The sequence below is a fragment of the Prionailurus bengalensis genome, chromosome E3 (genome assembly GCF_016509475.1).
Source record: "Prionailurus bengalensis isolate Pbe53 chromosome E3, Fcat_Pben_1.1_paternal_pri, whole genome shotgun sequence".
In the NCBI taxonomy this organism is placed as follows: Eukaryota; Metazoa; Chordata; class Mammalia; order Carnivora; family Felidae; genus Prionailurus; species Prionailurus bengalensis.
Window position 1 is genome coordinate 39784731 of NC_057357.1, and position 14759 is coordinate 39799489.

The 14759-nt window shown below is 51.1% G+C and overlaps 1 protein-coding gene across 1 annotated transcript in view; it reads right to left on the reverse strand.

Moving 5' to 3' along the window:
* The window catches only part of LOC122471180 (ATP-binding cassette sub-family A member 17-like), a 74747-nt gene extending 64990 nt beyond the window's left edge, over positions 1-9757 (reverse strand). Inside the window, exons 1-7 of the mRNA XM_043559470.1 lie at positions 9663-9757; positions 9013-9271; positions 5087-5214; positions 3870-4032; positions 2226-2485; positions 1446-1562; positions 6-123 (exon numbers count right to left, since the gene is read on the reverse strand). Of these exons, the coding sequence (XP_043415405.1) occupies positions 6-123; positions 1446-1562; positions 2226-2485; positions 3870-4032; positions 5087-5214; positions 9013-9271; positions 9663-9710 (1093 nt within the window). The 5' untranslated portion in view covers positions 9711-9757. The remainder of the gene's footprint in view (positions 1-5; positions 124-1445; positions 1563-2225; positions 2486-3869; positions 4033-5086; positions 5215-9012; positions 9272-9662) is intronic.
* Between the last annotated feature and the right edge of the window lie 5002 nt (positions 9758-14759).

Below are 14759 nucleotides of genomic sequence, written 5' to 3' on the forward strand. Positions count from 1 at the left end.
CTCACCTTTTTGGAAGAATGTGCTGATCATGAATGCAAAGAAAACAGTGGCCGTGGCAAAAGACAGTAGGAAAACAAATATCAAGCTAGGGTCGCTGTTCCTGAACACCGCGACACTGTTCACCTATGGGGCAGTCACAAACACACATTGTTTTTACGTGGAAAGAATGAGGAGAGGCATAAAATACCCTGAAAACAAGGCAGAACTTTTATTTATTTATTTATTTATTTATTTATTTTAATGAATTTGTTTTATTTTTTATTTTAGAGAGAGCATGAGTGGGGGAGAGGTGCAGCGGGGGGGGGGGGGAGGGAGAGAGAGAGAGAGAGAGAGAGAAAGAGACTTTTTTTTTTCTGGATCAGACATGATGTGGTTTAATACCACACAGGGGATACAGAGGGGGGAAAAAAAATCCTATGATTAAAGCCAAGGCTTTAAAGAAGACACTTTCTTAGGTATTAGAGAAAGAGACTCTTAAGTAGGCTCCATGCTCCGCATGGTACCTGACTTAGGACTCGATCCCACGACCCTGGGATCATGACCTGAGCCAAAATCAAGAGCCAGACGCTCAACCAACTGAGCCACCCAGGGGCCCCAGAACAATGCAGAAATTGTTTTAAAACCACAAGATTAGTCTAAATTAAACAACATATCTTGATTTTTTTTTTAAGGCATAACTTTGATCCAGTGTCCATTACCTTTTATAAATTACGCTCTGTGCGTGTATCTTTTTTAAAGAGAGCATACGTCTGAATTCTATTTTTGATCCAATGTGAATCTCTTTTGCTTTAATAAGAGACTTTATCCCATTTTTCATTGTCGCTCTTACAATAACTATGCTATTTCTTTTGACACCTCACGTCTCCTCTTTTTAATGCTTTCTGGCTGTTTTCTTTGTTTTATGTATTTTGCCATGTGGTCTGGGTTTTCTTGCCTACCTTTATCCAAAGTGCCCCAATTTGGGTAATTTAGAAGCTAAGTCTTCATTTATCCACATGGTGGATTATAATTTAGCCATCAGATGCAAGTTAGCAAATTGGAACACCAGATCTCCATGGCAGCACGGAGGAAAATTTAACACGGTAGGATGGGCCTAAGAGGACGTTCTCCATCTTTTACAACAACTGTTTTCAACTATTTGCGGAGTTGTAATGTTTTAAAGTTTGTAAAATACTTTAATTAGGAGACAAATCCCACTTCCCTGACGAAATTAACCACACCCGCGTCCAGTACTTGCAGCCCCAGGAACGGAAGGCCGTCAAGGCTCTCCCGGATGGTGCAGCTTCAGTGCCCGATGCCCGCAAAGTTTCCGCAAATACCACCTGAGGTTGCCCCAAGAGCGCGTCCCTGGCTGTGCTCTCATCTTCTGTCGAGTCTCAGCCCCGCCACCCGCTCCGCAGCCACCTTCCTTCCGCTTAGCGTGTGCGGAGGGACCGGACACGCACCTGTGTGCAGAAGAGGACGGTCATGAAAGAAACGGCGAGGAGGGCCGAGACGAAGGACACGATGAACCAGGCAGCCCAGTGTTGCCAGTTGTCCACTCCCATCATGCACATGTACTCCTAGAGAAAGCAGAGGAGCCCGGCGTCCCACCACTGCCAGCGCCACGCACCCACCGCGGCCTCGCAGGTGGCCTCGCTCAGACGGTGCTGAGTGCACGAGACGGAGCAAACCGTGCATGGTCGGTGAGGCCTCGCAAGGTCTGGGGAGCCTCCGGCAGGCGATTTCTATATACAGTCATAAGAAGCAATCGAAGGAGAAGAAAATTAAAGTGAGGAGGCAGAGGGTCTCTACCGAGAGCAAAAGGTGAGGAGACAGGTAACAGGAGAGCGCGGGCAGGCAGAGAGACTCTCGGGGCACCCTGTGTTGGGTTGGGCTCCCGGCTGCAGCCACGAGAGAGCGACTCATCCTGGGCGGACATCCTCTCCTGTGCGCTCATCAGGGAGTCGGTCCGCAGGCATCTTCTGAACAGCCGCCGTGGGCAAGCCCAAAAGCAAGGACTCACGTGGTCACAGCAGACGGCATTGCCTACGTTGTAAGCAAGTCAAATGACGAACCACCGTCCGACATCCGCCGTCCATCCCTCAGGGGGAGGTCCCTCTAACACCCACGCAGCCTCGTCCCTGCCGTGGCCTCATCCCCACCCGCGTCATTTTTCATCGGGGCTTGTACACGTCCCCGCCCCGGGAGAGGCTCGCACCCCACACCGGGGAGGGGGGGGTTACCTTCAGTTTTTTCTCTTTCTCCAGGGCAATGGAATTGATGATGATGAGCTCGATGCAGATGAAGCTGAGCATGAGCAGAAGAGGGAACTCGTTCTGAAGGGTCACCAGGAGCCTGTCCTGGATGTGGGCCCCATGGGGGAACCTCTTCACGAGCACACTCAGGCCCTCAAACATCTCGGTCGTCCCGTTGTGGGCGTGGTAATGCATGATGGCCTTGTCCAGCGCATGCTGGATGGCCAGGAAGCCTTCGTTGCTGTATCCTGCGTGAGAGAACAGCGGACACCCGAGCATAAGAGACTCGGAAGACTGGAGGTGCAGAACACCCGCTGAGCGAGGCGGGTCGTGGCTAACGATTCCTGGAGACGATCCGGCGGGAGCGGGCCGGGCTCCCTGGAGTCCACGTGCCGCCACGGGGAAGAAGGAGCAGCGTCCCCGGGGGCCCCCTGTGGCTGTGATGGTGTCCGTTATCAGAAAACAGGGCAAAGGCATCCTGAGCCCACAAAACAAGGGGTGTCCATTGCCACGCTCTTGCACGGTGGGGCCGCATCCTCTCCCCTAAGCGCTCGGGCTTCAGGGAGAGGGTGCTTGTTCCGCACTTCCGGTCACCAGGACACACGAAAGGGTTAAATGCAAAGGACTTGGGAGACACGCGCCCCCTCACCTACTGGGACCTCTGTCTGAGCTGTCACTGCTGTGGTCCGAGGGTTATGGTCGTTGAATTTTGCTGCCAAGCCTCAAAGCCAAACTTTACCACCGGCAACGTTTATTTTCATACAGCGTAGTCGGTGGGCGAAGGTCAGCTTTTGGGAAAAATAGGTCGGAGGGCAGAGATTCCCGGTGTGGGGATCTCGTAAGAGTTAAAGGCCCCACCTCCCAGCAGGGGTTACCGGCCCTCCACATGGGCAGAGCCAGCGTGGGGTACCCAGCAATAAAGGGGAGGTGACCACGCTCTCCCGATGGCCTTGACCTACGCAGACCCCTGGATCTGTCAGCACGAGAAAGGGAGGAACAAATTGCTGGTAATAAAATTCCGGGAACCATCACGGAGTCTTCACGGCATATCGGAGCGTTTCCACTGCAGAACCGTTGGCATCCTTTCTAGAATCACATGGAATGATAAGCCCTCGGGTTTACATTCCCACTCGCTGGGCTTGCGGGCCCAAGGTTCTCGACAGTTGCGTGGCCATCCTCCGGGGAGGTGCACGCTGTCTGCTCGATTTCCTGAGAGCTGTCCGCTCCCTACCAGGGAGGTCTCCCCGAACCCCGCACAAAGAGAGAGACCCCAGGTCTACAGTGACGTGGAGGCCAGGCCTCCGAGCTGCCCCACGGCTTCTCCCCTGGCCTGCAGAGAGCTGAAGACCGTCAGGTATATAAGCCAACGTGAGTACATGCGGAGACAAAAAGAAGAGACGCGCCCTCCTTGTTCCCGTAAAATGCCCCCCCTCCTCCCTCAAACAGCTCAGTGTCACAGCCTTACTGCTCTTCAACTTCCTCTAGAATGAAAGCGTTTTACTCAGTGATACGTTTCTAAACGCTACTCCTTCAGCGTCTTTTGAGCTGCTAGCTTAGCAAGGGTTCAGACGGCAGTGACAGCGCGAGAGGCACGTGCGAGTGGGCGAGACCTAATCGTCGGGGCTTCCTCACCAGGGAGTCCGCCGTCCGAATGCCCTAAGGCCCGGGGCTCTTGGCTTGGGTTGGGAGGGTAGAGGAAGGATGTGCCCCAGCTGTCCACATAATCTTGTTTGGAGGTCAGCTGCGCGATTAAGGAGTTCCTCTGCGTGTAGCTGAAGCGCAGGCGGTACTTAACCTGCAGGGGATAAAGAGGGGACGACCTGGGTCACGGGGTCCCCACGCTCAGCCAGGACTCGTGTCTGCCGCCAGCTGTGATTGGAGGGAAGGCCGATCCCTCCCTCCCCTGCGAGGAGCACTCAGAGGTCTGCCCAGGAGAGCCCCCTTCAGGAAGGTGGTTCCGAGCGCGGACACTGGAGCGGGGCCACCAGAACCCAAACCCCAGACCTCTCACCGAATGGCGGTGGCGGTTCAGGCGGGTGACTTGACCTTCTTGCCTCGGTTTTCTCATCCGTACGACGCGGATGAGGTTAACAGCACTTGCCCCAGAGGCACTGTAGGATCAAGTCACATGGTCCCTGGGGTGTGCCTGGCAATTGTTAGCGCTCGAAAAGCGTTGCTGGTTGTTTATCAACGTGTCTGTCTCCAGCTGCCAACACCCCCATGCAAGTTCTAGCCATTAATCATCAGGCGCCACAGGACGACACCAAAGCTACACACGAGCGGCTTCCCCGCCCCCAATGGGAGCCACTGCCTTGTCCTCAGACAGACAGACCTACCACATGGAGCCCATGTGATTAGTGTGGTGGTCTGATGACAACCACAACCAGCCCTTCTGGAAAGTGCCTCCGTCCCCGGCTCGGTTCTGGGCACAAACTCATTTGATGCCCGCAACAGCTGAGTTAGGAACTGCTAGTACTCCCGCTACACCGGTAGGGAAACTGAGGCCCGGAAATGTCGGCGCCCCACCCACGGCTAGAGAGCCAGTGGTTGCCAAGCCGGAATCCAGTCTGCCATCCAGCAGCTGGAATTCGTGGTCCCCTTCTCTCAGCCCGAGGTCTCCCTGGGCAGGCCTCTCTTGCAAGGAACCCGAACACTGGGAGGTGCCCCGGGGCCAGGTTGGAGGCAGCGAAACCGGGAGCATTTTCTCACCTCCTCCGGAAGAAAGGCAGCCAGGTGGCAAAGCAGACACAGGGAGACAGGGGGCAGCCCAGGTGGCGAGACTCCCTAATGGGCCCACGCACGAGCCTGGGAGGCATGGTGAGGCCGTTCCGGGACCGGATGGCCCTTACCTTCAGCGGCAGGGGTTGCTTGCTGTCATTGAAGGTGTGATCGAAGACAATTCCAGCCAACACGAAGAAGGCTTTGGGATCCTGGAGTATATAATTTTCAAACAAAGGCACTGAAGAATGGCCTAGGACTGTGGAGAGAAAAGTCCCGTGAGCAAGCAGGCTGCCCCCCCATCCCCACCTCCCTGAGCCGGTGCCAGAGGGGCCGCAAGACCCCCCCCTCCCCGCACACCTTCCTCCATCATTCTGCGAACACATGAGCACATTCGATGGCCGGGAGCCACGCGAGGCGGTGACAACGGTCTGAATGCCCGCCATCTCTCGTCCCAGGCCCTCCATCCAGCTGGGCGGCGCTGAGGGCCACAGGAGGTGGAACTCGCCCTTGGCCATGTTGATGGGGAGCCGTCCGTAGCTCATCTGCGTGGCTATGGCAACCGAAACGGGAGACAGAATCACAGACGAACGTCGCTGTTCTGATGAGAAAAATAATTGCTCCGGTCCCCGGCCCTCGCGTGTGGCGAGGCTGTTGTCCAGGATCCTCCTCAAAAGTAATTCTTGCTCAGAATGTGGAAGGCATCACCGCATCATTCTGCCTCCTCACCACCAGCCGGGTGTCTTCTCTGAGAGCTCATTGGCTTCTGCGCCTTTGTCTCCGTGCAGGAGAAGTCACTAGTGCACGTCCACGGTTGTCCCTTTCTGCTGTCCTCTTAGGAAGTGGTGAGACTGCGCGCCTCGCAGACACAGCCGCTCTTGCGGGAACCTTTTGTGAACTGCTCTGTCCCCTCCCCTCTGTGTGTCCAGTTGCTTCCTTTTAGAAACCCTCGTGGGTGGGCGGGACGCGGCCGCTCTCGCTTCCCCTTTTCTTCATCCTGTTGCTGGACATTGTCATGCGCCTCCCAGACCTTGTCTCCCAGCCATCACACGCATCCACTCGGTCGTTTCCCTGGGAGCGATTTCGCTGATCTAAATTTCCAAGTCCGCTTCCCGTTCCTTTGACCACATCTCCGTGCCGTGGGAGTCCAGTTTTGTTTTGGCGTGGCAGCATTTTCTCAAACGTCTCTGAGAATATGGAGTTTTTTCAAATGAACCGACTCATGATAAAAATCTCCAGTGATGCTGGAGGTTATGTGGCATGTTGAAAGGCTCCTCAATGAGACTGAACTTTAACTTTTCATCAGAACAAAACCCATTCTTGGACGGGGGGGGGAGGTCACTACTTTTAGCTGCAGCTGAGTTTTACGTTATTTTAGTTTCATTTCTAGTTCTGTTTGGTCCTCTTCTTTTTTCAGATCGGCTGGGTAAGTCTGCATCGTGACATATCTGGGGAACAGGATTATGAGTGAATCTTCCTATTTTCCTCTATATAGTTTGTTTCCTTAGCCATATTTATGTTTCTTTTTAAACACACACATGTACATAAACATTTGGCTAAATTGAGGAAAATAGCATACATACAGGAAGGCGTACAAAACACAAACGTTCGTTCTAATGAGCGGTTATAAAGTTCACAGCGAAGTCATTACCTCTTGGGTCAAGAAACAAAATTTGTACCCTAGATTTGTTTGTTTAGATAGTTTCTTACTATCAATTTGGTTCTTCATTGCTTTCAAGAACATAGTTTTAATATTTGTCCAGCGTATGTTTTTCAACAGGCCAACATAACCCAGTCTGCCCTGTTACCAGAAACAAATAGCAGTAATCTCTTTCCCAGAAATTTCCGGGAAACATCCCAGTGTTTCCTTGGCTCTGGCTGAGTTAGGTGTCATCCCTGGACAAGTCCCGGTAGCAAGGGGACCACGAAGTGCAGAGTGGTGTAGCCACGGGAGTCATCCTGCGCCCGAGGAGGAGGCACCAAGGGCTGACGGCAAGAGAGGGGTCCAGCCCCCCAGGGAAAGAACAGGCTGTGAGGATCATCAAAAGGGAAAACATGTCTGTCATGGTTTGGAGAGTTCCTCAAACCACTGCCCTTCCTTCCAGGGTGTAGGATTTACTTAGGGGAATGGCCCCAAAGAGCAAAATCTAATTTTTATTTCTTATCCTATTATGTGATTTGAAAATGTCATTGCAAACAATTCTGGTGTTCATCGTTCTTATTCTTTTATTGAAATTTTAAGGTTTATTTTTTGTGTTTTTCTTTTTTTAACGTTTAAATTCCAGAAAAATACATTCTAAACTTCTAGCAAAGAATTCTGCGAAGTGGCATTTGGGGTGAGAACTTGACTTCACTCTAAACCTTATATTATTTCACGTGCAGTTACGTAATAAGGAGAGAAGGAGGAGCGGAAGGCAGACGGCCGTCTGTCCCGGGGACGCAGAGCGCGCAGAGAGAAGCGTGGCGGCGGAAGCGGCCGGAGGCGGAAGCAGTGGCAGGTCCCGGAACCGCGGGACTCAGCCCCGGAGACTCCCGCAGGCGGAGGCCTGAAGTGTCCCTGGCATAGCGCGCACGCGCAGAAGGAAGCCTGGAAGGAAAGCCCTGGAACCGGCGACGCCAAGGACAGAGTATAAACAGCGATGAGGTAAGAAGTGAGTCGGAGATAATGAAACAGAATTAACGCCTCGAGACGCCCCATACGAGGCGAGGTAGGATCTTAAGGGAAGACCGAAGAGAAATGCTTTCTTCTCCGTGGAGGCGACCGAAGGGTCCCAGGGAGTGAGGTGGGGATCCAGGCCGGATGCAAAGGCCGAATGTTTAGGGAGCCGGAGGGCTGCTCACGGACAGGAGCCCAAGGCCCCAGGTTCATCTCCGTCTCCCTGCGAGACCCTGAGAGCAGCCAGAGGAAGAGACAGATCGCGCCAGACAACTTCTCTTCAAACCCCTGCCACGCGGGCGGCCTGGCGCACGTGGAGGAAAACCCAAGACTTGGGGGAGGCGTGCGAGTCTCCTGCAGACGTCCTACTTCGCAAGTCGTGCCCTTCACCTGCACCGCCCTATCATCTCCAGCCTCCCAAGAGGAGCTTTCTCTGTTGTGTTTTGTTTCCAATCTCGTACTAGTAGAATTAGAATGGTATTTTAGGTTGCCAGGCAAGCGCAAAGCCCCAGAACAGCAGCCCCCACGTGTGTTGCCACTGAGGGCCTTTAAAAGAATTGTCTGCGTTGAGTGGCACTCAGAGCTGGGAGAGGAGAGCCCTTCCTTTTCACTCGGTACCTTGTGTATTATTAGAACATCTTTACAAAAGCACATATTACAATCATGGCAATTTTGGAACGTGACTCCACATTTTGTGGATTCCGCGTTTTGAAAAACTGTTATCTACCTAACTCCATCAACGAACGCATTTATTCATTCAGTAAATATGTATTGAGCAGCGAGTGTATGCCAGGCATGAAGGAGGCCCAGTGATGAAGAAAACGGACAGGGCCCTCTGCCCTCAGGGAGGTGGAGCCCAGCAGGCTTGTCAACCGCAGGCTTGACACAGAAAGCCCAAAGTGGCGGTGTGATGAACCGTGAATCAGAGATCTCTGACCGTAGCCAAAGGGGCGCAGAGACGAAGGCGCAGCTGAGAAATCTAAATAAAGCCCGGCTGGCAGCTTGCCCTGTGCCCCTGAAAGGAGCCTGGAGGCAGGGGTAGGGCCAGACCCTGGACTACTGGTGCAGTGGAAGCCACCAGAGGGGCAGAAGCACAAGGCTGGCCAGACCTTTCGGACCTTTGAGAGACCTTCTTGGCTGCGTGCAGAGACTGGCTTAGAATGATTAAAATGAGAAGAGAGACGGACGACTAATTCAGAATCTCCCAAGTCGCCAGAACGTGGTTGCGGCAATCAGAGACCTCGTGGGCGGCTTTCCCCCAGCTGTCACCTCCACAGACTTTTTAGGATTTGGAGACCCCAGATATGGAATCACGACTATGCGCACCCTCAGGAAACAGCCTCAAACTCTATAAAATTGCCCTCCCTCCCTCCCTGTCCTTACCCCGTCGTTATGTCTCACCTTGAAACTCAACGTCAAAGGATTTCCCCACCGCTTCAGTGATAGCCTTCAACGTTTCGCTTTTGGAAGAGACATACACTAGTTGGTATCTGGTGTGAGTAGGAACATAGAGGAAGTCTGGCAGTAAACTGATATCGATGGCCAGGTAGTTGACAGGAGGTATTTTCTTGGGCAGACTGTTTAAACGCAGGTACATGACGATCATGGAGAAGAGTAGTGGCATTAGGATCTCAAGCACTGTTATCAGAGTCTTCCGCTTCTAGAACAGAAAGGAAAGCAGCATGAGAACGCGAGTGTTAAGTCACCACACGGCGACGTTTCTTCCATTTAAGAAGCCCTTTCATTCTCCCCCACCCCCAGCCTCCCTGCACAACCCACAAAAAAGAAAAAAATAGAGAATGAACTAAATGGCTTCTCTTTCTGGACTTTTCCATGACATCAGCGGCGAGGAACCAGTCATGATGATGCAACCTTCAGTGATGACGGTTTGCGGAATTCCAGTGGGAACCTGGCTTATTTGTAGGAACAGGCCCCGTTTCAAGTACAGTTGTTGATTTTTTCTTTAATCAGTTATTAGATGCCAGCGTGACATAAACATTCAGTCCCCCCACCCCGGACATGCCCACGGCTCCAAGAACCACCTTACCCACCTTCAAGATGAAATTCTTCCAAAGAAGAAGTTTTAAATTCCTGACCATTGTCACTTTCCCACCGGAAGGGGAGGGATCAGCACCAGCTGGGAAGCAAACGGGGCAACTGTCAGGCATCACACACACGTGCCCTCCTGTCCTTGAGGAGCTGTCTGCTCTCGGACTTTCAGAGCATTGTTTCTTCTTTTTTGCAGGCTCCCCCTCCTCTGCCCACCTCTAAACATCCCAGCGGGGCTCGGCTCACACTCCCCCGTGGGCAATCTCACTTGGTCTTTGATGTTGAAATGCACGGACACACTGATGATTTCCACATTCCTGTCTACAGCCTGCACCTGCCGGGTCTCCTACCCCAACCCCTCCCGTCCGAGCAGGAGCCCAGCTTCGCGAGGACAAGGTTGTGCGAAGGTCTCCCTGTCTCCTCTCATCTCCCGTTTTCCCCTGCCCCGCTGCGGGCCTGGCTGTGATCCAGAAGGGACAGAAGTGGCTTCTGCTCACAGCCCACGCACCTGCTGTGGCGTGCCTCCCTCATGCGTCATTAAACTACTGAACGTGCTGTTTATTTACTTCTTGTTTGATCTGATTTCCCTCTGGAATGCATGCTCCATGAAAGCAGGGATTTTTTTGGGGGGTGGGTGGGAGGGGCTGTTTTTTGTTGTTTCACTACGGAGCCCCCAGACTCCAGAGCAGGGCCAGCGCGTGCTCACCACTCAGTAAACACGGGCCCGAGAATAAAGGCGTCAGAGGGCACACGGCTTATGTGAGGACATGGCTGTGACAGAGATGCTTGTGGAGAAAGGACGCTCTGCGGTGGCAGCACGAGCCTCCCCTTCTGCTCTCTGCCTCTCGCTATGTCACGTGCTTTAGCTTTTAGCTGCTGCCACCTCACGATCTTCATTTCCAGAAAAATGTTTTTCCGCTAGTGAAAGAACGGATGTGTTTTCCTCTGGTGAAAGCGTCTCTGACGTTGCCGATTGGAAACGAAGACACCGCATTGTGAGCTCACTAAACGTCACTGGAGGTGAGCTTTAAAATGGCAGGTGGTGTGATTGAATTTCACCTCCATAGTAGAAAAAAAAAAAAAAAAAAAACGAGCACAAGACAGGTTTAGAGTAGTCAGCCGTGGCTGCAGCCCATCTGGTCTGGCCAGCAACCCCAACCACCGGCATTAATTTCCTGCCCACGGCTCTGCCGCCTCCTGGGACTGGCTGGACTCGTCTCTAGGTCTTGTTATGGCCCGAATTGTGTCCCCCCCCCGCCCCATTTGCTGTGTCTAAGTCCTAATCCCAGGATCTCAGACGGTGACAGTTTTTAGAGGCAGGGACTTGACCGAGGCGACCAAGGTAAAATGAAGCTGTCAGGGTGGCCTGTGTCCTCACAGAGGAGATGTGGACATACAGAGGCAGCGGGGGGTGCGCGGGCACAGAGGACGCACGAGGGGTGGACAGCCCAGGAGAGGGAAGGAAGTGGCAGGAGGGAGCAACCTTGCCACCGCCTGGATCTTGGACATCTGACTTCTCGAACTGTGGACAAATACATTTCTGTTGTCTCGGGCACCCGGTGTGTGGTGTTTTGTGAGTGCAGCCGGACTGGATGAAAACAGCTCTGCGCCACGGTCCGCTCCCAGCTGGAGCATGTTGCTCTAATGGCAAGAAGCCAAGCCAAGCCGCGCAAACGCATTTAAAGCATCTTGTCACACTCCCCTGTGAACCACCCCACCGGCCAGAGTGCATCACACAGCTGAGCCCAAGATCAATACAACAGGGAAGGAAACCGTCTGCTCTGATGGGGGGGCACTGCTGACTCACCTGGTGAGGGGCATGGGTGTAAACTTTAATATGGGGGGAGAAAGAAGAATGGGGAACAGCCACGTACCAAAACACCCAACTTTTAGGGCTTCAGAGCTGGTGTCAGAATTTGCCAGCCTAAACAGCCACGCCATGTAGACGAGGAGGTGTTTTTGGCTCGTTACTGGCCCAGCACAGATGCAAAGAAAAAACACCCAGAGACCATGAGAATGCATGGTTTTCTCCAACCACAGCTGCTGTTCAGTGGAATGGGACAGGAAAATAATTAGAGTAGATGGAGGTTTTCATACTGAGCACCTTTTCAAATTTGTGATAACAGTAGACTGTTCCTTTTATTTTTTTATTTAAAAAGTTGTTTTAATGTTTATTTTGGCAGGGCACAGTGCAAGTGGGGGAGGGGCAGAGAGAGAGAATCCCAGACAGGCTCCATGCTGTCCGCACCGAGCCCGACGTGGGCCTTGAACTCACAAAACCATGAGATCACGAACTGAGCTGAGATCAAGAGTTGGACGCTACACTGACTGAGCAACCCAGGCACCCCTAGACTGTTCCTTTTAAAAGAAAGTTTACTTCGGTGCTATTGATTTACGACAAGTGGCAACCATGCACGGAAGGCACTGTATCTGGGCACGATGCCACCATCAAAAGATGAGTCAGTAATGGGGACACTCAGCTGGCTCAGTCCGTGGAGCACGTGACTCTTGGTCTCAGGGTCTTGAGTTCAAACCCCATGTTGGATGTACAGATTACTTAATAAAAAAAATAAAAGATCAGTCAGTAATAGAACTCATCTTGTTGGAAACCAGTAGCTTAAATAAGCCCTAGTAAGGGAAATAATGTGTACGAAGGAAAAGGTTACAGTACAAGGTGGAAACGAGAATCAAAAGCGGTACACTTAAGGGTAACCCAATTGATGAAACAGAACGAAATTCCAGAAAGAGGCCACAGATACATGGTCACTTGATCTTCCACAAAGCTGACGCTGCAGGACAAGGACGCACGGTCTTCCTGACAGATGGCTCAGGGCCGACCAGCTATCGATATAGGAGACCATGTATCCTGACTCCTGTCTCCCAGCACACACAAAGTACCAACTTCAGATGAAATACAGATCTAACTGTGAAGGGTGAAGCAATGAAGCTTTTAGGGGAAAAAATAGGAAAACATATTCGTGACCTTGTAGCGGGCAGAGATTTGTTAAACATGACTCTAAACCCCTAAACATAAAACTTGGGCAAACTGAACTGCATCCAAATTAAGGATTTCAGTTCCAGAAAAGAGCCAGTAGGAGAGTAAGTGAAGCCAGAATGAGCAAAGGTATCTTCAAGTCACTAAGAAAAAGACAGACTTCCCAACAGAAAAATAGGCTTGAGAGACTTGAGCAATTTCCAAAAGAAAATGCCCAAATGCCTGACGGACGTAAGAAAAAGTGCTCAACCTATCTGGTCTTCAGGAAACACATTTTAAAGCCACAGCGGCCACACTGAGACACAGATTTCTGCATGGGATGGTCACTGGAGGGCACTCTGGAAACGAGCACTTTTGCAGAGAAAAGGAGGCAGGCAAGTCAAAGGGGTCCAAGCCCTGGCCATTTCCACAGGCACAACACGACACAAACTCTGAACCATCCACCCCAAGCTCAGTTGTGAGGACGGTATGCAAACAGGTCCCAGAAAAGCAAGACAATCCATTTATGCTGTATTTAGGAAAACAAATTACCGGGATAGAAAAAGAAAAAAAAGGGTTAAAATAAGCAACAGAGCAACTATTCACAACATCTATGAGAGCGTTACTACTAGCCCTTTGAGCCAACAACCCCACATCTAGGCATCTATTCTGCAGGTGCACCTGTGCACGTATGAGCTGACGCCGTACAAGGTTATTCGCTGCAGCATTGTTTATAATAGCGAAGGAGTGTAAACAGCCTGGTACCCACCACAGGGGATTAGTTTATAATACAAACGATTACACATCTGAACAATGAAGTGATACGCGATCGTTGAAAAAAATTAAGAGCTCAGAGTACCGGCTGTCTTCTGGGATCTGCGGGATAAATGTGAGTAAATAAGTTATGTTGTCTAGACCACCCAATCTGTGGTATTTGTTCTGCAAAATAGGTATTCTGCAGCCTGAGCTGAAGTAGAGAATAGTGTGTCCATCGGCGCGGGCTGTGTTTAAGGGGACGGGGAGCGTGCACAATCTCTACCTTCTCAGTTCTGCTGGGAGCCTAAAGCTGCTCTAAAAATAAAATCGATCTTTAAAGAACTGTTTTGACAGAACTATCAACAGGAAAATTAATAATCCTAAACCCCCCTTTATGATTAAATCAGAAATTTCAAGTGTGCCTGGGTGTCTCAGTTGGTTAAGCCTCCAACTTTATTTCAGCTCAGGTCACGATCTCACAGTTTGTGGGTTCGAGCCCCACATTGGGCTGTGCACTGACAGCACGGAGCCTGCTTGGGATTCTCTTGTCTCCCCTCTCTCTCTGTCCTTCCCCTGCTTGTGTTCTCTCCCTCTCTCAAGAATAAATAAATAAATAAACATAAAGAAAAAGAAAACTTAAAGTCCACAGAAATCCATTAGGAATATGTGTGATTTTTTTTTTTTAATCACACAGTCCACGACTGGTTAACCTGGCTCATGGTACAAACTCTGTGCAGTTACACAGCTGGATGAGCATCTTATAGGTCAATGGCATCTTTGTCACCCATTGTTAGGGGTGTCAAGGGCACGTGTAATGCTTTAGCTTAATGGCTGGGCTGTTGATGACAGGGAGGAAGGAGAGTACTCCTTTTCCTGAACACCTAGGAAAACCGAAGACACCAAATGAGTCCAATACAGGAAAGCTAGATGGAATCATGTGCTCGTTTCATATACCGATACATTTAAAGGTATTTTTTAAATGCTACAGCTGAGAAGCTGGCCAGAAAAGGATCACGAGACCATCTGTAGTCTGCAACAGCCTTTTTCTTTGAAAGAATTGTTTCTGTAATGTGTTTCCTGAACTCTCAATTTCTCAAGAGGGGCTCCTGGGTGGCTCAGTCGGTTAAGCATCCAACCTCAGCTCAGGTCACGATCTCACAGTTTGTGGGTTTGAGCCGCACATTGGGCTTTGTGCTGACAGCTTGGAGCCTGCTTCGGATTCTGTGTCTCCCTCCGTCTGTCCCTTCCCCACTCGTGCTCTGTCTCTGTCTCAAAAATGAAAAAATATTAAAAGCAATAAAAAGTAAAAGTTAAAAACATTTAAATTTCTTGGAAACAGATACTGTTTTATAGCAGAAATTTTGGATTA